Below are 24,333 nucleotides of genomic sequence, written 5' to 3' on the forward strand. Positions count from 1 at the left end.
TGATTAGCAATGTCCATGAAGTGTAAATGGGCAACTATACGCAGAATTCCTGAGATACCCTGAGTGTGACCCTGTCTTGTGGCCAGGCAGCTGAGTAGTCCATTACAGGACTCACACAGGAGCCAAGAGAGGAACTTTGCTTAGTATGGGAGAATGCAGCCCACAGGTGCAATGGAGAATTCTCTGCACATTAGGCAGTCAGCAGTAGCTGACTTTTCATAGTGAGAGAGGTAAGCCTTGTATTGAGGAAGTCAGGGGGTTCAAACAGCAAACAGACGAGGATCTATGAGGCCCAAGAAACAGAGACTGGGAACAGAAGTGAGGGATAGAGGGAAAGAGTTTAGGGATCAGGATGAAGACCTCAACCTTAGGGATACCATTCCTGATGGAAGAGTTTGCCCCACCCTGAGGAGAAAGAATTAGTGAGTAATCAAAACCAGATTTATGTTAACACACACCATAATTCTTTGTAAGCACAGCCATTGCTTGCTAACTGTTTAAGCAAATCTGTAATAAGTCTAATGTGGCTCTTTCAAAAAAAAAACAAAAAACAAGTTAAGACACTTCATATAGTGCCTGGCAGATAGAAGGCACTTAACAAATGATCACTATTATTACTATTATTATTATTGATATGATAACTATCATCATTATCTACCAAGAACTGTAGAACAGACATACAGGAATAAATCTGACTATGCTATCCTGGTACTCTGAAAGGATACCAAAAGAAGATTATCTTACATAACTATCCTATTAGCAAGGACAAGCCACCTTGGTCAGCCAGGTGAACAACCTGTATAGAAATTGCATCTTACAGAAAATCTCCCTGTTAGCATATGCAGGTTATAGATTTGCAGGTAGACAGATTCTCTCTCTTGCTCTCTTTTTATATATCTCGCTCTTTTAAATATATATATGTCTATATATATATAATGTGTGTGTATATGTATATACAAAATATGGAAGTATATGGTCTAGAGGAATGGCTGGCAAACTTTTTCAGTAAGACCACACGATAACTATCTTAGGTGCTATGGTCTACTAAGACTTGCCACAATTATTTAACCCTATTACTGTAGTGCAAAAATAGTCATAGACAATAGGTAAATTAACAAGTATGACAGTATGACATAGTTTTACTAACGTTTTGTTTACAAAAACAAATGATGGGCTAAATTTGGACCTTGGGCCATAGTTTTCTGACTCCTGGCTAGAAGAAGAGCTTGTAAGGCCCTAGAACACCTGCTCCAACTCATGAACAACGAAGGGAACAGAAAATTTTATCTTTAAGAAAGGTGGGCTGGGCTCGGTGGCTCAGCCTGTAATCCCAGCACTTTGGGAGGCCCAGGTGAGTGGACTGCCTGAGCCCGCGGGTTCAAGACCAGTCCAGGCAACTTGGTGAGACCTTGCCTTTACAATAAATAAAAAAATTAGCCGGGCATGGTAGCGCACACCTGTAGTTCCGGCTACTTGGAAGGCTGAGGTGGAAGGATTGCTGGAGCCCAGTGGGTCATCGCTGGAGTGGCAGTGATTGTGCCGCTGCACTCCAGCCTGGGTGATGGAGTGAGACTCTAACGGAAGGAAGGAAGGAAGGAAGGAAGGAAGGAAGGAAGGAAGGAAGGAAGGAAGGAAGGGATGGACTGTGACCACAGGAAGGATATTCAGAATAAGAAGCTTTAAGAGCTAGCCCAGCTCATGCATCTAGGTATCAACTGATGAAGGTTCCAAGGAAAGAAGCAAGGGTCAGCTTTGAAAGATGGAAGTCAGTTTGAATGATCTTTCTCTACTTTCCCTGGATGTTTGCAAATGTAGACAAAGTGAGGCAGACCAAGGTTGGTGTTTAATTGTGTGAATCAGTGGATGAAGAAGGAAGACATCTAGGATGCAAGAGAATGCTGCATGGGAGTCTGCAAGACAAGAGATTGGGAAAAAGGTTACATGTGTTAATAATTCTCATGGGGTGAGCTTCCCGAATGGAAGTTTGCTCCAATGTGGATGGTAGGTGAGGCTGTAGGAGATAGGCAGTAGAAGTTTTCCATGAAGAAAAGCAAATAGGGAGTAGTTCCAGATAATGATGTTTTTCAGGGTGAGGTCATCAGTAAAGAAATGACAGTGAGATGTATGACAAAGAGAGGAGGAAGCAAGAAAAAGACAGTACACTGGAGGACCAATGGAAAGCCCTCTTGTGTCCCTGATGTTCTGGGAGAGTCCATGCTGCACAGAGGCGGGCCGTCAGAGGCCAAGGTGCTGGTATGCAATCAGTGAAGAAAGTGACCACAGACTGTGGACACAGCATAAACCACAAAGCAAACTCCACCCTGTCACCACAAGCATTCTTGTTGACCAGGGGACATAAGCATCAGCAGTTGATAAGCCATACAGCTGAAAGTGTTACCTAGAAGACACTATTCATTTGGAGGGCACCAGCTACCTCAGGACCAGTTATGTCAGCAGAGGTAACTTCAGACATACATATGCAGGGGAGACAATGTGTATGTTATGTGTATATGTAAAAATTTTGCCAGTTTCTGCAAATGAATCATTTGCTCTAGGAAAGAAGATATTTAAGCTGTCACAGGACCTAAGAATAGACAACTAAAACAATTATAGGAAGTGGTTTCTATCTTATGGGTGGAATAAGACATTTCTTTGGGACTTACTTTACCTTTTAACTTGCATAAAGTCTATATATAATCCATTCTCTCCATTTCACAAGTGCTTATAAAACCTTTCATTCATTCCTGCTAGTTAAGATTTAATTCAAGTCTAGCTACAACTTTCTAGTTAAAACTAATTATGTTTATGTTTAGTCCCTAATGTTGCCATTTTCTTTTCTAATTGACTTATTTCCCCATTCTATTTTGTTGGTTGTGTTTTTTCAGAGCATTGAATTAGTTTGCCTTTGATTACTACTTTGGCTACATACCAAAGAATTCTGTTAGACTCTTTGTAATTCCATGAACCATTTGACTCAACATTCAAAAATTGTCTGTAGGCTATTTTTGCTGTGGCAATATCACATTATCAAAGCCTTCATGTGTCTTTTTGTTATCTGTTTTATTAATTTCAACTTCTCAGTTCATCTTTGTGTGACCCCAAAATTGATAGTCTAATTACATACATTATTACTTCGTACTGTCAATGCAGAATCAATTTTTAAAAATCTAATCCAGAGTAGAAATCCATCCAACAGTCTTCCAGAGTAATATATACTTCTGATATTTATATATTTATGTATAGGGAAAATAGAACAAATATCAGGAACCTATTATGTGCCTGTCTGCCTGCCTGACTCTCCACCTCCCTAACTACGTAATTCAAGCCTCACAACAATCCTATGAGGAAATGTCGTTATGCTTATTTTGTTGATAAGAAAACTGAGACTCAAGTGAGGATATATGTAACTTTCCCAGGTTACAAAGTATTAAACGGGAACTACAGAATTTAAATTCAGGTGTGGAGCACAGCGGGAGAAATAACACAAGATGTGCTGCCAGACTAACCTGGGTTTGAATCACAACTCTACTACTATCAGTTAGTTATGTGATCCCAGACAGGTTAAACACTCCTTGAGCCTTCAGTTTCCTCATATATGAAACAGACAGCACTAACATAAAGATTAAATGCACTCATGTTTGCAAAAGGACCTAAATAGTGATTTTACCACATACTATTTTCTTCAAAACTCAGTTTTCAGAGACTATTGATAAAGCCCTAGAATTTCATTCAGCAATAAGGCCCTAAGATGGTGATTTTAAAGTGAAACATCTCAAGTTGAGTGGGGCTCCAGGAAGCACAGTCTAAGAACGGAAGGGTACCTTATTGCTTTGACTTTAGGTTGTTGACATTACAAACTCAATCTATGGCTGGAAGTGGGAGTTAATTTATATGCTGACCAAACAAACCATTTATGACTCAATCAAGCAAATACCATGAGAAGGGCTGGCCTGGGCATAGATGACGCACGTGCGCGCGCGCGCGTGTGTGTGTGTGTGTGTGTGTGTGTGTGTGTGTGTGTGTGGTGTTTGACAGCATGGCGGTAACCATCCAACTGGAAACAGCTGATATGCTCAGATGCAACTGTTTCTCTCTCTTTTGAGCACTCAATGTAGAAATGAGGCCCACTGTAGCCTTTTTTAATAGAATCAGGAAGATGGTTTACATGTAGATTTGGAACTTCCTGGTCCAATGCTAATCTTTTCAACAGTCTGTACTTACCTTGAACTCTGTAATAAACTGAATTTTACTAATCATACGGGGGGAGTGTGCAAAAACCCTGAAATTTGTTTATTGAAAATAGTGTATTTATTCTTACATGTTTAAACTTCAGTCACCTTCAAAGTACTCTTCGTTTGATGCAATACACCCATCGAGACACTTTTTCACTGCTCAAAACAGTTTTGAATTCATCAATTTTGATGTCTTTTAGTGTTTCTGTCATTTTTGGTTTTACCTCTACCACATCAGCAAAATGTTTCCCTTTGAAGGACTTTTTTCATCCAGGGAAACAAAAAAAAAGTAGCTCAGGAGAAGATCAGGTGAATAGGGAGGGTCATGCCTTTTCGGGTACAAAACTGCTGAACACTCAGCATGGTGCTGCCAGCTGCTCTAGTAAATCACCCAACATGAAAACCGTGTTAAAAGAATCTCCAAAAGAAAATAAATAATTCACTGAAGCAGAACACAGCCTCTCACATTAGCTGGTACATTGATGTGGATGGGATTCTAGAATACTTACCTAGTGGGGGAAGCCTATACTACAAGGGAATAGCCCTCCAAAAAATAATTCTATTTTTTTGGGGGGTGTATATAGCTCAGCAGTCTCCCTTGATTTTAGTTTCCATTAACCTTCGTTAACAAAACTGATCAAAATAGGGTTGTGGCAACTATTTTGCATGTTTTTTTTTTTTTGAGTTGGCGTCTCACTCAGTCACCCAGACTGGAGTGCAGTGGCCGCTTCCGTCCACTGCAGCCTTGCCTCTGGGCTCCAGCAATCCTTCCGCCTCAGCCTTCCAAGTAGCTGGAATTACAGGCACGCGCTACCACGCCCGGCTGATTTTTTGATTTATTGTAGAGATGAGGTCTCGAAGCCCAGGCGGGTCTCGAACCCTCGGGCTCAGGCAATCCACTCACCTCAGCCTCCCAAAGGCGCGGGATTACAGCCTGAGCCACCGAGCCTGGCTATTTTGCATGTTTTTGATGGTGGGGAAAAATGTCTTGAAGTTTCAATTGTTACGGATTGCAGGTCATTATGTTCTGTAAATACTTCCCAAATGAGAACCAAATATATCAAAACATTTTACATTTAGCATTGTTACAGGGTTTCACAATTGAGGAATAACAGTTTCTGACTTTAAAATAATTTCCAATTTTATATTTGTAAGGAATGTTAATGTTCCATTTGGTAAAATCTTGTGTTCCTTGGTTACTTTTTGGGGGTGTATTTTTCTATGTATTTTAACATACTTTTTATTGAAGCCTGCTAAGAAGACCAGGATTTCTCACAGTGTGCTCCACACTAAGGCAAATTCTGCCTCTAACAGCTGTCAGTCCTGCTCTTTTGGCTTAGCCAGCTATCCTGATGTTGTGTGCTGTGGCCACTCTGTATAAAGGCCAGCATATTCATAACATGACTCTAATTGTTCAGGCTTTTTGACCCCTGGGGGCATAGCAACATATGTACTTGTATAGGGTTTCCAAATCTCTAAGATGCAAATGAGCGTGCAGGTAGTGGAGTGTTCAAGTAAGAACACAGGCCTTAGTTGCTTTGAGAGAGAAAAGTGGTTTCAAGAAGAGGAGCATCCAACACCACCATTAAGCCAAAGCAAGAGGGGCCTCTGTCTGAAGAACCTGCTTTGTCTTTTCCGTGACCATTCTTCTTCTCACAGTATACAAAGTCCACAGATGCATGTGGATGTGTCTCCTGGAGCCTGTGTTGCCCTCTCATTTCCTAGACCATACTCCTGTTATCTCATACCACAGAATTCCTTGTCCAAAGGCCCCGAGTTCCCTTGTAGGCCTGTGCAGGTCTTCACCAAGTACACCCTTTGGAGCAAGAAGGGACAGCCAACAAAGGGCATCTGTTTGCAAACAGCAGATAAAACTTGAACACGGGGCTGAGGTGCCTACGAGCATGAGCACAAAGCTGTTCACAGTATAGAATGCAGAGTGATGAGGCAGTCTGGGGCCCAGAGGTTGGGGCCAGGGGCTGGCTGTGTCTAGGTCACCATTTTCTGGCCGGGACTTAGCAAAGACAGAAAATTTTAATTCAACCCCAGCTTTGCAAGTTATTATCAAGACATATTTGTCAAGGTAGGTGGATAGAACAGACTTTATTTATGGTTTGATTCATAACTTTAAAAATGTTTAGACATATGGCACCCTGGGCCCTGCAAATGTTAGGGTGGGGCCTGGCAGCACATCCTTTATGCAAATAAAACAATGGATGGAAGAGAATTAACACTGGCTCCCCTGGAAACCACCTGCAATATCTAATAGGAAAGCATGGCATTAATTCATTACATCAGCAGAGTATGTCTTTATTTTCATTATATCACCTCTCTTTTTTGGAAATCATTAACTGGAAAGATACTGGGAGTGCAGGGGGTGTGTGGAAGCATGTCCCCTTCATATCAAGGAAACCTTTACAACAAACATCAATCAGATAGAAAGTGCTTGTATTCTCAACACACAAAGTCCATATTCTTGTAGAGACTCTCATTTTTATGACATTTTATGGCAGTGTATTTTTGTAAAATGATGTAAAGCAAAAAAAAAAATCCTGTGAATTTAGGAACAACTTGCCCATCCCAAATAAGAGCTATTTCTTTATCAGCAGGGCGAGCAGCCACCATCTTCACCCATAGCAGAGGGCCAAACCACTGGAAAGCGTCTCAAAGCCAGCAGAGCCACTTGGCCTAGGCACAGGAAACAGAATATGGCAAAGTGGCCAGTAGGTGGCGCTGCCATGCTTAACCTATGCTGGAATCTTTTCCTACTAGTCTGATTGGGGTTGCCCAAGTAGTGGCTGTGCTCGCAAACTATTCTCTCAACCAATAACACGGTGGCGGACTCTGCAGAGAGGACTGTGTGCTGAGATTTTCTCCTGATGTCTACAGTGACCATTTTAGTCCTTGAAATGTTTTCAGAAATCTTGAGCTTCTATTTTTGTTTCTTCTCCCACTTCCACACTCTTTAGGAAAATTGCTATCTAGTTGAAAGCACTTCATACAGAGGTTCTCTGAAATACTGTTGACAGGCACTTTTTAAGGAGAAGGTACATTTCTTGGTCTAGGATCTTTATTTTCCTAAGTGAAGACATTCACTATAGCAATCATGAAATCCAGTGAGAAGTCTTAGCAATGTAGTCTGTCTTTCCATCATTCCTTTGTACTTCATTTCTTGAAAGAGTATTTTCTGAGCATCTATTGTGGGATCTGTTTAGACCCCTGCTAAAAGCAAAATTGTCTCCACTCCCTGAAGAGGATGAGAGGAGAGGTTATAGCCTGGGCCCTTACTACCCCTGGAGGTGGACCAGGGACTCTTTGTGTTGTCACCTGCCACCCCAACCTCCTCTCTTCCTCCCTCCCCTAGCAGTGCCCAGCAGGGAAGAAAACTATGAATAGGGAGCTAATAAACAGGGATCTCAGAGGGAAGAACTGTAGCCCCTGGGCTGCTGAATCAACAGGCTCTTTTCTCAAACGAAAGAGAAATGAACAGAATGAGGACAAAGGAGGAAAAAATGGGATAGAGTCAATTCTTAGAAACTTGGGATCACTCTTACAATTTATTTTCTTTTAAAAAATTATTTTATTATAGAGATGTAGGGTACAAGTGAAGATTAATTACATAAGTAGGCTGCATGCAGGTGAAGTCGGGGCTTCTGACTGGCCCTTACTACCCCTGATAGTGGACCAGGTACCTTTGTGTTGTCACCTGCCCCCCGACCTCCTCCCTTCCTCCCTCCCCTAGCAGTGCCCAGTGACTGCCCATCTCTCCCTTGTGCTAATGTGACCAATGTTCAGGGTCCACTTTATAATTTGTTTTCAAGTTGTCAAAAATTATGATGTGGATGAACAGATTTATAGCTAAAACCAAATTACAAATTCCAAAAAAATAATTTTGATTATGTAGGTTTCGTCTGGAGGTGGGTACAGAGGAGCTGAAGGGTGTAATTTGTTGGTGTTTTCTGGCAGATTTAGCTTTCCAATTTGCTTAGAATAATACTCCATTTAGTCTGCATATTCTGAACATCTACTAACAAAAAGTGGGAGGAAGAAAGATGGTAAGACTATCAGAGGCATCCTGCAAGGCAGAGGAAAGCAGCCCTGGAGCAGAATAATAAAAGCTTATGTGCTAGACACCTGCTTTATTTATGGTTGTGAAAGAGAAAATGAATGTGTGTGTGTGTGTGTGTGTGTGTGTGTGTGTGTGTGTGTTTGTGTGTGTGTGTGTGTGTGTGTTTGGAGGAATTGTACAAAGTTCCTATTCTGAAACTGCCCACACATAATTTATATTGTGAGAAATTGAAATATGGATTAAGGCCATATGAAGTAACACAGTCCTACTTTTTTTTTTTTTTTTTTTAGTTAGAGGTCTTACTCTGTCACCAGGATGGAGTGCCAAGCAGCATGATCATGGCTCACTGCAGCCTAGACTTCTGGGCTCAGGAGATCCATCCACCTTAGCCTCCCTAGTACGTGGGACTACAGGTGTGTGCCACCATGCCTAATTTTTAAAATTTTTTTGTAGAGACAAAAAATTGCTATGTTGCCCAGGTTGGTCTCTAACTCTCAAGTGATCCTCTCAGCTTAGCCTCCCAAGGTGCTGGGATTACAGGCATGAGCCACCTTGCCTGGCCAGTCCTTCTTTCTAGTTAGTTCTACAACCTATTAGTTTTGATTTGTGGCAACTTTCAACTTCTGTTTTCCTCTCTGATAAAATCTTTTGTAAAGTTTTAGTGAATATTAAATAAGAATAAGAATGCAAAACACCTAGCACAGTGATTGGCACAAGTCCTGGCATCCATTAGAAAACTGTGAATATAATAAATAATATGTTTTATTATAAGTAACTATCAAGAACATAACTTTTGACAAGTATTCCTAACATTTTCTAATCTACTACTGTTCCAAGATTTTTTTTCCCTGCAAATTATCCCAACTTGCAATATGGTTCATTCCTTGCAAACAATTCTATTATAGCAAGTCCATTGTTCCACAGGTACATTTTCAGTCTTCTGCCTAGACATACTAGAATAATTCTCACTGAAATCTGTTTTTCCTTGGTTTGATTTTACTTTAAGCATCAATGCTTATTTGTGACTACTTTACTTCTAGCAAAAGGAGCTCTTTCATTGAACTTTCATCCCTAAATCTGACCTGTTATATCATTTGTTCTCCAGTTTTTAGGTTGTGAAGATTTTTTCCAACTAAAATATTTGATTGAGTACATCTATTTTGATGAATCTAAGACATTTTTCTTTTTTTTTTTTTTTGAGTTGGAGTCTCACTCTGTCGCCCAGACTGTAGTGCAGTGGCCGCTCCCGGCCACCGCAGCCTCGACCTGCTGGGCTCTGGCGATCCTTCCGCCTCAGCCTTCCAAGTAGCCGGAATTACAGGCGCACGCTACCACGCCCAGCTGATTTTTTGATTTATTGTAGAGATGAGGTCTCGCTGCCCAGGCGGGTCTCGAAGCCACGGGCTCAGGCAATCCACTCACCTCAGCCTCCCAAAGGCGCAGGATTACAGGCTGAGCCACCGAGCCCGGCTGACATTTTTCTTTTGATGGTAAATTCTTACAAGTTAAACTTTTTCTTTCAAAATATCATGAAATATTCTATTTTCTATATGGATATTCACAATAGAATAAAAAATCTATTGTTTTCTCTTTTTTATTTCCAAACGGTTGAAGAGATGGCTTATATATAATATTAAGTATAATTAAATTATAATAAGAATTTAAATGTTTAATAGATTAAATATCAAAATATATATAATAATTTTATAACACAATAAAAAGTTTATCAATTTTGTGAATGTATTAATGGACTATGTATATTTTAAAGACATAAAAGGTATATACCATAAACTTTCAACAAGACTGTAAATAGTCATAAAATTTGAATCAAGTATTATTTTTTTGCTCAATTTTTCTGGTCAGAGTTGTATAGAAAGACTTATGATTTTAAAATTGTTCATTTAGCCGGCGTGCAAACAAATACAACTTGTTTTATATTATTCCTACTCTCAAAAATTCACCACTGCCAGAAAGTCTAGGGGCACATTTATGATATTTAACTAAAATTTTAAAAATTGTGTAAATCCTACAATAAATAAATTTTCCTTCCTTTTTATCATCCAGGCAAAAAAAGAAAAAAGAAAAGAAAAAAAACTACACTCTGGAATTGCAAATGCTTTAAATAACTTACTAGTCAGTATTAATATAGTAGCAGACTGACATTTAGAAGAAAACATTTTTGGGGTTGTGATGCTGTTTCCAGTTTGGGGGGTTCATTATATAGTAGTCTTCATTTCAATAACTGAAATGATAGTTGAAACGATAGTGTTACAGTGAATGCAAAAATAATAGTTTGCATGCTTGTATACTTTGTTCACATGTAAAACATGTTGGTCTTTCCTGCCATTTAAATAATGTTAGTTTTAAAACTCATTTATTGAGTTCATAGAAATGAAAAGATATACATTAATTGCTCCTAAGTTATTTTCAAAGGAAAGCCTTTTTCCTTGCCTTTGGACCTAGTAGCTGTCTGACACCTCTTCCAAAGAAAGCACCTATAAAGGCAAAACAAATGCTCAGCAGAGTGTGTGACTACTTTACATGTTTGCCCTCACTGACTTCTGAACTGTTCTTGCTCCAAACCTACCTACTCCACCCTATAGCAGGTAATAAGCATGGTACATTAACAGCAAGGACTTTGTGGCCAGACTGCTTGGTTTCAGAACCTGGTTTCACAACTTGATACCTGTGAGACCCTGGGCGAGTTACTCATTGGCTCTGTGTCTCCTTTCCTTTAATCATCAATAAAGAAGGTGTAATAACAGTATCCACTCATAGGGTTGCAGTAACTTATTGAGTTAATATACACAAAGTGCTTCTTAGAACAGTGCCTGGAACACTATTGCTATGTGGATGTTAACTTTGCTTGTAGTCTTTGGCTTTTATCCTAATCCAATTTTTCCCCTTGTCTGTTGAATTTGACAGTGTTTACCTGATCTCCCTGGTGCCTGACCCTTGGGTTTCCCATGAAAACCTCCCCATGGTTGTACTCCCTTCCGTCTCAGACAAGGCCTATGCATGTTTCCCTGTGCTTGTGGTGGTTTCCACACCTTACATCCAGATTATCTCCTCATAAAGTTAACTCCTTTTGTCTTTCAGTTCTCGCCTCAAACATTTCCTGACCTTCCTAGGCTACATTAAGTGCTCTATGCTTTAAGCATTCCTGTATCCCTTTAATTTTCCTTTATACTACTGAATAAAATATGTAGCTCTGTAGTTATGTAACTATTTAATAAATATGTATCCCCCACTAAAATGTAAGCTCCCTGAAGGCAGGGTCAAAATCTATCACTATATGCCAATCATTACAGTGTTTGGCCTAGAGTATTTCCAAATACTTGTTAAATAAATGATAAATCAGTTTCAGAGATGAGAAGTCTGGAGTTCAACACAGGTGAACATGATTTGTTTAAGATTGTATCACTACACATAACAAAACTAGAAGCAGAATTCAGTTCTTCTGACTCAAAGTGCCCTATTATTTCTAGACATTCAATCTTCAATTATACAATTACACAAAGAACCATGCAATTAGTATTGTGTGAGTTCTAGAATGGAAAGTGAAAGTATAGATCAGAGAGAATAGAATTATTTATCCTGGAGGGATTGGGCCTCCCTAAAGAATTGATATTGAAGGCACGAAGTAGGAGTTAGAATGGGCAAGGAAAGGGGGGCAGAGAATTCCAGGTATAACCATTTACACAGTGGTTCAATGATGAGAAAAACTTGGTGCACAAAAAGAGAGAAAAAGTCTCTGTGACTGTAACAGAAAAAGTAGGAAGTAGGAGATTAAGGCTGATCAGAGAGCCAGGGCCAGGTCACACAAGATCTCTTGTACTAAGGGAAGAATTATGTTCCTTAACTGACATAAGGGAAGGACACTGAAGGGTTGTAAGTGTGGGATAACATGGTCAGTTTCACATTTTCATAAGATGATACTGTCTGCTGCACTATGAAGGATTTGGGAAAGAGAAGTGTAGTAATTGGTTAGAGATGGGGGTCAAAACAGAAGGACATGGAAAGAGGATGCTTAGGTATCTGATATGATCAACAGGGAGGATCCTGGTGCCATTTAACTGAGAAAGAGTCATCAGTAAACAGAACGAGAGTTTAAGTTCCCAACCAAGAGTGACAATTGTTATTGTTGTTGTTTTTTTGTGATTGCTGTTATTACTGATTAATGTAAACCACTTGTTGTGATTGAGAGTGATGGCACCTTTTATGGATTTCAATCAATTTTGCTTTGATGTGTTACTCCCACTGTGAATGTAGGCAATTTTGGATTTGGTTTGAAAAGGGAAGTCATCCCAGGGACCAAGAGAGGATAGGCTTGGGATAACACATGAGGGGAACATGAGAAAACAGTCTTCCTCTTTCTTAAATTTCCTTTACCTTTCCCCCAAGAATCAAGAAATTTTACATATGATAATATGACCATGGCCAACAGATCTATGCCAGCCAACAAGTATATAAGGCATTATTGCTGTATGGGGAGATCAAGTCTATAAAATTAGACTTAATTGGCCTTTGGAGGTGAATAATGGATGATAGGTCAAATAATTTTTGTATAAATTGGGTATGGGGATAGTAAGCAAGGAAATCAAGAAGTATGCGTAGATCTTTGATCTTATTTTAAAATTTAGGTTATATATTATATTTGCCTCATGTGGCAATATGTCATGTTTATTTAGATCATTTACATGTAGTAAAAATAAGTGCCACTGGGGTAGTTAGTTGGCAATACTGATTATGTAGCCTATTTTAATTCTGGTGAGACAGTACTGCCTATACAAGCAGACCAGGAGGTTGCTTATCCTTCACAGCATGTGACTGGTTCATGCCCACTGCCTCTGCTCCCTGGAGATGCAAGGAAAGCAAAGACCATGCAGTAGTATTAGCCACTTGGTGTTAATGAGAATCCCTGTTATCATTATGTTGTTCATCCTGTTAAAGAAGCCCCAGGGCATATGAGGTGGATGGCAAAAATATAAAATGTACTAAAAGGCACGTCCATTTCTGAAGTTTTGAATTCTGAGCTGAGAAAATTGACTGCACTTAATCTGTGTGTCAAATGGGCCTTTTGTAACAAGGCATCTACAAATCAACTAAAGACAGGTAATGAGGGAGTGACAATTATAAGTCCAGATTATTTTGGTTTTATGAGGTCCTGCCTTAATTTAAAAGCAACAGTGATTTTTGCTTAATGTCACACATACCTATTTGATATCATTTAAGCACAATTGTCATTGGAGAACATCATACAAAGACATATAAATTGGTATACAGCAAGGGATTTTAAATGAATGAAAAAAAGGAATATTTCAACTGGCATTCTAAACAAGTTTGACATGCACTTTATTTATACAAGAATACTTATGGAGGTTTTTAATATATTTTTTACTTATACTTTTAGTATATCAATTAAATAAGGAAAAGTATCTCATAATATTTCACTCTATTTAAATTTAACAAGCATATATACATAACTTAAAAGTGAACCTGTTTTCTTTACTACTTTGGGAAATATGTAATATTTTCTAACCTGGAATAATCCAATAAGGTATAAATTACTCCCAGTTCAGTGTAACAAAATAAGCCAGTGTTGAATCATTTGAGCATTTTCATCTATTCCTTACTATGTTAGCCAATCCTTGTTCATATTAACTTCAGAGTTTTAGCTTTTTGACACTTGTTGAAGATAAGCTATTTTGATTACTATCCAGAAATTCTAGAGAGGAGAATATTTTTTTTCTACATCATCAGTGGTTAGAAGCATGGGTTGGAAAATAAGACTATATGTACAAAGAGGACTCTACCATTTACTAGTTATGTAACCATTCAATCTCTCTGTGCCTGAGCTTTCAGCATAAACCTCAGATGCTTATCTGTAAGACAGAATAACAAAGAACCTATTTCAAAGAGTTGCTATAAATGTTGAATGCTTTCTTATGTGTAAAAAACTGAGAACTATGCCTGACGAATAGTAAGTACCCCCAAAATGTTACCCATCATCATCATTTTCCTAGCCCTTATCTGAAGCATCAATTTTTCCTATTTCTCATTCAAAAGATTTTTTTTAGTCTAGTGGTTCACAAGCTTCTCTTTTACACAGATACCTGTATAATACATTGAAACATTCCATGAACCTTCATGTGATACAATCTGAAATTTCAGAATCTCTTGATTGAGAACATGCATATGAACAGAGGGATTTAAGATCCCTTATAATAACTCCACAGCCACTCCTGGGTCTGAAGTTCACTTGGTTAGAAACTATGGTTTTAATCACTAATAAATATATTTAGACTTTTTAAAAAAACCCAGTGGGTCACAGCTCTTTCATCCTCTCTTACCTCGCCCATGACTGCTATGGGAGTCTCTCCTGTTGCCTGAGCAACACGATGTTCTACTAAGTAGAACATATACTCATCGTAGAGTAGACGGATCAGATGGAAAGAGCCAAAGCTAGCAGCACTGCGTAAGGTTAAGTCCCGAATAACCATTGAGCTGTTCCAAGAGAAAAGACATATATGCAGCCAATATTAGTGACAAGGATTAGAGTTCAACCTATTTTGTTCCTCTTAGAATAAATCCAGTTGGGAGACTATAGTTGGCATACCACAAAACTTGCCATGGGAATAATTTCATTATTGAAAGCAGTTGGCCCATTTAAACAGGATGGAAAAGAGGTAATCTTCATAGAGACTTTACCCTTATTAGAGCTGGATAGGTCTTCTCTGGGAAAAGTCATTTTACGACCTTAGGCAAGTCTTCTGATTTGATTCTATTAAACTTGCAAATAGATTAGAATTGAATAAACAAGATTTTTGAAAGGTCAACAACTTATCACCACCCTAAGATAAAGCAATTCAAAGTAAAAAAAAAAATCCAGATTGGAGTGCAGTAGCACATTCACGGCCACCCCAGCATCAGCCTGCTGGGCTCTGGCGATCCTTCTGCCTCAGCCTTCCAGGTAGCTGGAACTACAAGCACGCGCTACCACATTCGGCTAATTTTTTGACTTTTACTGTAGAGATGAGGTCTCACCATGTTCCCAGGCTGGTCTCGAACCCACAGGCTCAGGCAATCCTCTTGCCTCAGCCCCCCAAAGTGCTGGGATTATAGGCTTGAGCCACCGCATCTGACCTCAAAGTAAAAATCTTACTGATGAGGGCTGGTACTCTGTCCCCTTTCAATGATATATCGGCCTTTGGTGTATACTTTGAGATGAATATATGTTATGCCAGACAAAGATTACAAAATAGACTAGATAATGCTCCCAGATTTGGCAATATCGAGTGTTAGGTGAGTGTATACAGGAATTCCACCAAGTTTTGTCTGAAGGCAAATCTATTATGTGGTTCCAGTTTCTTACTGGTTTCTATTTAAATTAAGGTAATTTTCTACTAGAAATGAGCATAATAAAATCAGTTAAGAAGTGCTTATCTTTAAAAAATGTAAACAATTTTATGTAATACCTAAATATAAACAATGCTATTAATAAAATATTAACAATAAATTCTATTATATTCAAAATGAAAATGAGTACAAAAATAAAAGCTTAGGCTCAACATGCCAACCATCAAGTTTGCTCATACATGTCACATCTTTTAAACATTTTTAACTTACATTCAGAGTGATGTGTGTATCAGTGTGTACAAGTGTGTGTTTCTCATCACTTTCACTTAGCGGCCTTTAAAAAAAAATATTCTTGGTCTACAAATACTAAAACAACCATTATATTCTCAAGAGGAAGGGACAGAACTCACAAATGTATATGCTCACATACCTAACCCTTGTTTTCCAATTAAAGAATTATAAAACATCAGACAAATGGGAAAATAACATACTGTACTTTTGCTTTTTGTTTCATTATTCAACCTTGTTTAAATAAAGGCTACTAATACATCAAATTCTATACATTCTACTTGGCAAGTAACAGATCATCACCGTACATCTAAAACTCAGAAGCCCTGGATTCCGATTCTGACTCTTCGTTAATTGACTGTCGACTTCAAACAAATCATACCCTAAAATAAGGCTTTTAGTTTTATCTAACTTACATGGTCATTTCAAAGATAAAATGAGTTAAAGGATATGGAATCAATTTATGAATGAAAAGAATACTATTCAAATATAAGTGATTGTGATTCTAATATGCAGAACAAGAGAAACTGAGTTTCTCATTCTCATTTGTTTGTGGCAACAAGAATAGGGATTATTATGATTAAGGCAGAGGGCCTCTCATTTCTGTTGGTCTATTTATTAAAATATATCTCTATATAGATATCTATATCTATGCATGGTTTGGAGTTAGACTACTATGTGATCTTGGTTTTGATCACATAATTTTTTTTTTTAAGTTCAAACTTTAGCCAGATGGTCAAATGAGATAATGTGTGTGAGACCTTAAGAAAACCACCCGTTACTATGCAGTTACATATATTAGGGTTAATAGTATATCTATTAACTTAAACAGTAGTTCTAGTGAATAATTCTTTAGAATTCCTTAAATTTAGATTTAATGAATTCCTTAAATTTAGATTTAATGAATTCCATAAGTTCAGAACCCTATAAGTTAATTATTAAAAACAGATGAATATTCTCATTTATGTGCAAAAATATATGACAAAATCCTGCTATAATTCTATCTATGCCTTTCCTAAAATTCAGTGACATATCACCCATATGTAAAAATAATTTATATGAATATAATAGCCGTGTGAAATTAAATATTTCTTTTCCTATGGGAAATGTTTTTAAAAGCAGATAATCGTCTCCTTAAAAAAAAAGCAAAAGCAAAAACAACATAAAAATAACAATTAAATGTTATGTTTTACCTCTACTAATACAAACTGGAAACAAATGATTTTGAAAATAAAGTAGGAACAGAATATTTGCTCCTAATTGCATTGATCATGTTGAAGAAAGAAAACAATTTTTTTAAAATTTAAAGAAGACAAATGGCTCACAATCATAAAAAATATAACTAATCTTATCTGAAACTAAATACGTTAAAGTTAAATATATCATATATTACTTATCATACTATGAGAGATGAAAAGACTCAGTGTTACAGAGGGTTTGGAAAGAAGTCTCTCCTTTACTGTCTCTATGAGTATAAATTTACAAAACCATTGTGGAAAGGAATTTGGAAATATTTGTCAAAATACAAAACATCAAAACTTTTGACCTAGAAATTTAATTCTAGGAATTTATACAAATGAGCAAAGATAGTCTTAACTGCAACAATGTTTGTACTAGTGAGAAACTAGAAGGAAAAAACTAAATATCCACTAGTAGGATATTGAGTAAACAAATTATATTTCATTTACACATGGAATTTTATACAATAGTTTTTTTTTTTTTAAAGGCAGACATACTAGTAGTTACATGGGGAAAAGCAAAATACATGAGCTCATTTCCATAAAAACTCTTCATAAAAAACCCTACTCCCCTAAATAAATGGGAATATTTAATACCTTATTAGCATTGGGAGCATATACACTATTAAACTAGTATTAATCACTTTAAAATGTTCATACTCTTTTACCTAAACTTATCCAAAGATATATGTACAACGGTATACAAAGATAATTATTACAATATTGTATCAAAACATCAAAAAAATTGGGCAACCCCTCCGGTCCCCTCCCACTGTCAGAGCTTTTCTGTCTTCTCAACAACATCCTACTTTCTAAAAAAAAAAAAAAAAAAAATCTAAATGTTCACAATAAAAAGGGAATAAAGGCAAGTTTAAATAGTATATAAGACATACACATAATGAAATGTTGTAAGGATACTAAACATTATGTTTCTGAAGATATTTAATGACAAAAAATGCTCTAAATGTAATGGTACATAAAAAACATTAAGGGGAAAATATAGGTAATAATCCATGGTAAACAACCTCGATCTCAATTATATAACACACAGGTGAAAAGTTTTCCTGGCAGAAAGGAGAGCAGATGCAAACTGGATCACACTAAAAGAAAACATTTTACTAGTGGTAATTTCCAGGTAGTAAAATTATGGATGATTTATGTTTATTTAGTCTTTGTATAGTTTTTGTATTTCTCAGATTTTCTTTTTATATAATTAGTTATTCTTTTTTAAGAGATGAGGTCTCACTCCGTTGCCCAGTCTGGTGCAGTGGCATGATCATAGCTCACTGCAGCCTCAAACTCCTGGGCTCAAGGGATCCTCCTGCCTTGGCCTCTCCTAAGCATGCCCAATAGTTTTAAAAATTTTTTTAGACAAGGGATTTTGCTATGTTGCCTAGGCTGATCTCAAACCTCTGGCCTCCAGAAGTCCTCCTGTTTTGGCCTCCCAAATAGCTGGTATAACATTCATGTGCCACTGTGCCCTGGCCTGTATTTCCCAGATTTTCTAATGTGAGCATGTATTAAATACAAAATAAAAATAGTTATTTTAAAAGATGAGATTCATTATAATATAGAAAAACAATACCGAATCAGGACAATGTCAATAACAATCTTTGCAGAAGTAAATATCACAGATATAGAATGAATTCCTTCTTTACATACTTCTAAGTTCAACCTTTAGGCCTTTGTGTTCCTCTTAAAATATAACAACCCCAAAATCACGTAAATGACTAGAAAGAAGGTCCATAATGAGCAATTTTCTAATATCATTTTAGAAATGCAAAGCCAATTTTTTCCAAGGTAATTCACATTTACTCACTCAGTAGATATTTATTGTTTTCCTCCTCTGTGATAGGGGCTTGTTTTAGAACAAGTCAGATAAAAATTTTGGTTTCAGAAGAATTCATATTCTAGTAGGTGAGACAGTCAACAAATATACAAGTAGACGTAACATATAAAGTTAGGTAATAATAGATCTTACAAAGCAGGGCAAGAGATTGAAGAGCGATGGGGGCAGATGTTTCAAGTTAGGGTATGAGGAGAATTCTTCCTGAGAAGGTGATATCTAAGCAGAAAGGTGGATTGAAGTGAGGAAATGAACACACAGGTGAAGAGTTTTCCTGGCAGAAAGAAGAGCAGATGCAAAGACCTTGGAGCAGAACTATGTTTGATGTGATCAAAAAGCAGCCAGGAGGCTAATGTGTTTGGAGGGCAGTAGGTAAAGAGAACACACAATGGTCTCTGGAGGCCATGAGTCACTGGACTCTGTAGGGTTCTACAGACCATCACAAGGCCTTTGGATTTTTATTCTGTGTTTGGGAAACTTTCGAATGGTTAGGCAATAACCTTATTCTAGCATAAAATGTACATGAAATACTAAATTTTGTTGGAAAACTTTAAAAAATTGCTGACTTTCAATAATAATACTTATTTCTGTAAAATACTGACCAGTACGCTATGAAATTGTTGTCACATGTTTAGAAAAGAATCAGTTGAATTGTATCATTAATGCTATGTCTACTTTATTGTCTTTATGTCAGGCCTCTGCCCTACAAGCCAAGTATTAAGTGACACAATTAACAGCTAAATTGGAATCCTATTGTTTGATTCAGACTTCTATAAGATATGTTGTAAAATTGACTCTATCGAATTTCAGGTTGCTAAGTTACCGTGAATCCAACTTCTTTTAAAATCAGAGTTGTAAATGTTAATTATTTTATAATGTTCAAGAAATACCTTTGTATATTTATCTTTTTAACTCACGGTGTGGAAATTGAAACAGACCCAAATACATGATATTCAACCCACTAGTATTTGAGGATGTATCACACTCTTCAGGTGAGACGATCACACTTATGATCCTTACGTGAACTCTCTTTTAAGAGTGCCTACAGCTGATTAAAAAAGAGTATTACTTTTTGGAAGATTCATATGTTGTCCAGTTGTGGGCAAAATGGGTACCCTGTGTCCCCTTTTAAGCTACAGTATCAAAGCAATACATTCCATTCTTTAAAAATGTAATATTTGAATGAACTTCAGGGTAGCCCTGAAGAATATTTTCTTCCGTTATCTACAAAACACACAAGCTGAGAAATGGCCCACATAACTTCTCCATTTCTGCCCAAGAAAGGCAGTGATTTTTTTTTTTTTTCTGTCTCCCAGGGAGCCACCATTAGTTATTCAAAGCCAGGTTAGGCAAAGAGAGACCCCCATTCAAAGCAGAGCATGTTTGCAACAATATATCCATTGCTGCCATCATTTCTCTGCCAGTTCATTTCTACATTTCTAAGCATGTAAATAAATACACAGAACTTTAGAAATTAGGAGATTAAGTATCTGATCTAAGAACATGAAGGGTCTGTATATGTCAAATTTACAGCAGCATTTACAAATTTTTGGCATTTGCAATCCCAAAACATTTTAAAAAATACTCTAGTTCTGCTTCTCTGATAGTTAGTGAATGCAGTTTTCATCACTCAATATGTTCTTCTGTCTCAGAAAAAAAAAAAGTTCAGATATTAAAGCCTTTTAAGTTTCTAAGCTATTGACTTTTCCTACCAGCAGGAGGTATGTATCTGTCTGAATGTGCCTTTCCTTCTGGGGCCCTGAACTGTATGCCTTCAAGTCTTTTTGAAATGAAAATAATAACCATAATAGTGTCTAATAATAACAAGCCAATTATCCCCAACTCAGGGAGGACAGAGGGCAGGCAAGTGATGATCTACTGGGTTTGTATATCTGCAGAGAACAAGAAATACAAGTAATTTTCTCTGCTTTCAAGATACCTGCAACAGATCTCTGTGGAGATGAAGGCTCCAGGGGTGTATTTCTAAAATGATATCAACTAAATATAGAAAAAAAAAAAAACTACAGGAAGGAGTAAGGGCAAGTCTGACACTAACAACACAAGAAAGCAGTATGAAGAAAGAAAAAACACCTTGCTTTTTCTGATATAGAGGAAAAGCACTGCCTTTGGTCACATAACTTTTGGAACATCCAGTCAGTGTTACTGCTATTTCATCAACCAAACATGCAGCACATATACCTTTACATTATTTTCTGGGTAAAAACTTGATGTATAAAAAAATTAATCTCAAGCAACTGGGGAGATGTCTGAAATCTTTTTACAAACGTTCCCAAATTAAAACTTCAAATTCTACCATTACTGCTACTGCTGCTATGTCTACTTTGAGAACACTGTGACAATGTTTTTTAAATCTTCTCCATATTATCAAGGGAAAATTTATACATTTCTCTTTAACACCCAGATCCAAACCCAGCAATGGCTTCACTGAAGCATACCAGTGGGTCACAGAGTCAGCCAACACCTTACTAATGTGCTTCTCAAATCATGTGAACTAAGGTATTAAGTATGTGACAGGCAGAACTGTAGAATTATGCCACTATAAAAACAAAAACAAAACAATACTGAAAAACTGACTGGCTTTCTTTCATTGCATTTGACCCTGGGTTGACACTAGACAGCTATTTTCAGGACATAAGGATAATTTTATTCTTAATTAGACATGTATAGTGGATCTATACCTCTACTTCAGTTTAAGAAATAAGAATTTGGACCAAATCCACCGAGAAAGAAAAAATCACTAATAATAAGAACCAAGGCAATTACCATAATAATTTAAAGATCTCAGGTTCCATCATTATACCCAATGGTGGTCAAAACCAGATGGAAATCCTATAGTCTGAATTTTCTGCATTCACATGTACTACTAGTTCCTAAATTCTATTATGTATTCATATACTTTCTCTCCTCACAACTGGCTTTGGACTCATCACTGTTATCCAGATGAGGTAACTATAGCATACCCACAGCCACAGTAAGTGATACGTCCTGTTGATACCACTTTCTGATATGTGCATGACTGCACAGACACTAAATTAGAGACTACCTATACCTCAAAATAGAGATGGCTCTTAGGCTCAAGTCAGTGAGGCCAGATCTATCTGAAGAAGTAAACTAGTGAGGTCTCACCAAAAGAACAAATGCCAGATTAAAAATATAACTTATTTAACTTATGAAACAGAATTCCATTTGCCAATTCCTTCCTATGTATATGGTGTAAGTGCTAACTTACATGGCTCATAAATGCTGTTTTTAACTCTTGTGGCAGAGCTATGGTCAACAGCTCATCTCAACATTTCATATCATACTCATATAATCAGAAAGCCTTTCCTTTCTTTGTGCTTCTGTTTACAAAATATACATTTCTATTCTCTATTATTTCAATCAAAAAGTGGTTCAAACTACTAATGAATGTTACTGTCTACTACATTATTGGTTATACATTATAATCACTAGGACAGCTTACTGGAAAAAAAATCCAGATCACCCCCATTCCTAATTATTATCTCTTGACCACCAAGATTTTGATTTAATAGGTCTTAGGAGTCACCTAGGATTTTTTTCTTGTTTAACTTTAATTCTGATGTACAGCTAGGTTTGAAAACAGTTAAATTAAGAAATCAGCCAGATGGTTTGAACAAGCATCAGAATCACCTGGAATACTTTTCAAAACAAAATTGCTGGGCCTTACCTCCACAGATTCTGACACAAGTAGAATTGTGGGGAGGGGGGGGCAAGAATTTGCATTTCTAACATGTCTCCAGTTTATAGTAATGCTATCAGTCTAGGGAGGATGATAGCTTGAAAATCGCTAGAGTAGAGAACAAAAAGAATACTGAAGTTAAACCCTCAAGAAAGTAGCCTAAATAATGTACGTTGTAAGAGGCAGGACTGCAGCCCTTTCCTGGTGATTGCTGAGGATATTATCTAGACTGAAAATTCAGATATTTCCATCTGAGAACAAACAGAGCTTTGAGCAAGAGGATTTCTTTTCCTGGCATAAAGTTTATTTCCCTAGATCTCCTGGTACATTCCCATAATGTTGCACATTGAGTTGGGTTGAACAATTTCAACAGGAAGTTTCCACAGACTGAAGTATTCACTCACCGATTTTCTGTTGTCCAAGTAGCATATATACACACACACATATCTGCAGAATATGAAGAAGAAAACTTAGGAAAAACTTAGATGATACCTGTAGAAAGACCATTTTAGCAGAAACTGCCTGGCAGCTTTAGGAAAACTGGGTCTTCCTTCATATGGTTTCAGTGCTTGCATCATGACATTGTCAAGCCATGCAGCCCACTGCTCCAGGGTGCTCTGCTGCTGAAGTGTCATCTTGAAGTCTGTTTCTAGTCTCTGAACCATGTTGTCATCACACTGGCACACCCAGGAAGCCTGTTCCTGGGACAATATACAGAAAGCAAAGGAAAAGTTCAACTCAGCATCTTTTCACTGAATGTATTAGCACATAGAGCAAATGTAAGAAGGGGAAATTATAATAAAAGCTTAAAACAGTTAAATGAACCCTGAAAATGAACAACTACTTGTCAGTTGTTAAGGAAACTATACCATCTTTATCAGTTTTAGGGGATTGGATTAATATTTCTCCTTGCTCATTACAATACATGAAAAAGTGATATGATACATAAGTATGACTTGGTTTTTCTATGTTAGCTAGTCTGTGTGAAAGACTAAAATACATGATTACTTAGAAAAAAAATACAAATCTGAACCTACAGTAGGCATGGTCTTTCACTATTCAGTTTTCACTCTGCCTTCAAAAGTTCTCTCTCTTTATTTCCCCCCATCACTTAAAACATTAAAACTAATTCATTTGAGAAGATCTAGAGTAAGTCAGATGGATAAATAGATTCAATTGGCCAAAAGTGGTCCCTCAAGATTAAAACAGAAACAAACACTGAATGGCACTAGGAAGAAGCATATGCTGTTATGAGTTTTACGGATTGGGAACAGAAATCTCAAGGGCTATCAAGGCAAAGCTATGAATGCAAATTAATTCACAGAACTGAAAACAACAATAACAACAACAACAAAAACTCTTTTGAGAAAATGTAGACATGCTTTCTGCCAAAAAATTGGATTACTGCAATTTTCCTTCTGGTTCTGGTTGGAAAGTTTCATGTTTGCTAATAGCAATGAAAACAGGAACTTTCAAGATTACTTTTCAGTGGTTGCCATAAGTTTTATGTTTCAATGCTATGTTTTTTCTTAAGAGTAAAAATCACTATTATTTCAGGGTCAAAATATAATTATTTGATT

At 37.1% G+C, this 24,333-nt stretch overlaps 1 protein-coding gene across 1 annotated transcript in view; it reads right to left on the minus strand.

The window, feature by feature from the left end:
• Positions 1 to 24,333, minus strand: part of RFX3 (regulatory factor X3) — a 309,272-nt gene that overhangs the window by 10,087 nt on the left and 274,852 nt on the right. Inside the window, exons 14-15 of the mRNA XM_021715245.1 lie at positions 23,246 to 23,454; positions 14,655 to 14,808 (exon numbers count right to left, since the gene is read on the minus strand). Coding sequence (XP_021570920.1) covers positions 14,655 to 14,808; positions 23,246 to 23,454 — 363 coding nt within the window. The remainder of the gene's footprint in view (positions 1 to 14,654; positions 14,809 to 23,245; positions 23,455 to 24,333) is intronic.

This window comes from Carlito syrichta, unplaced genomic scaffold (assembly GCF_000164805.1).
Source record: "Carlito syrichta isolate Samal-C Ts95f unplaced genomic scaffold, Tarsius_syrichta-2.0.1 Scaffold306911, whole genome shotgun sequence".
Taxonomy (NCBI): domain Eukaryota; kingdom Metazoa; phylum Chordata; class Mammalia; order Primates; family Tarsiidae; genus Carlito; species Carlito syrichta.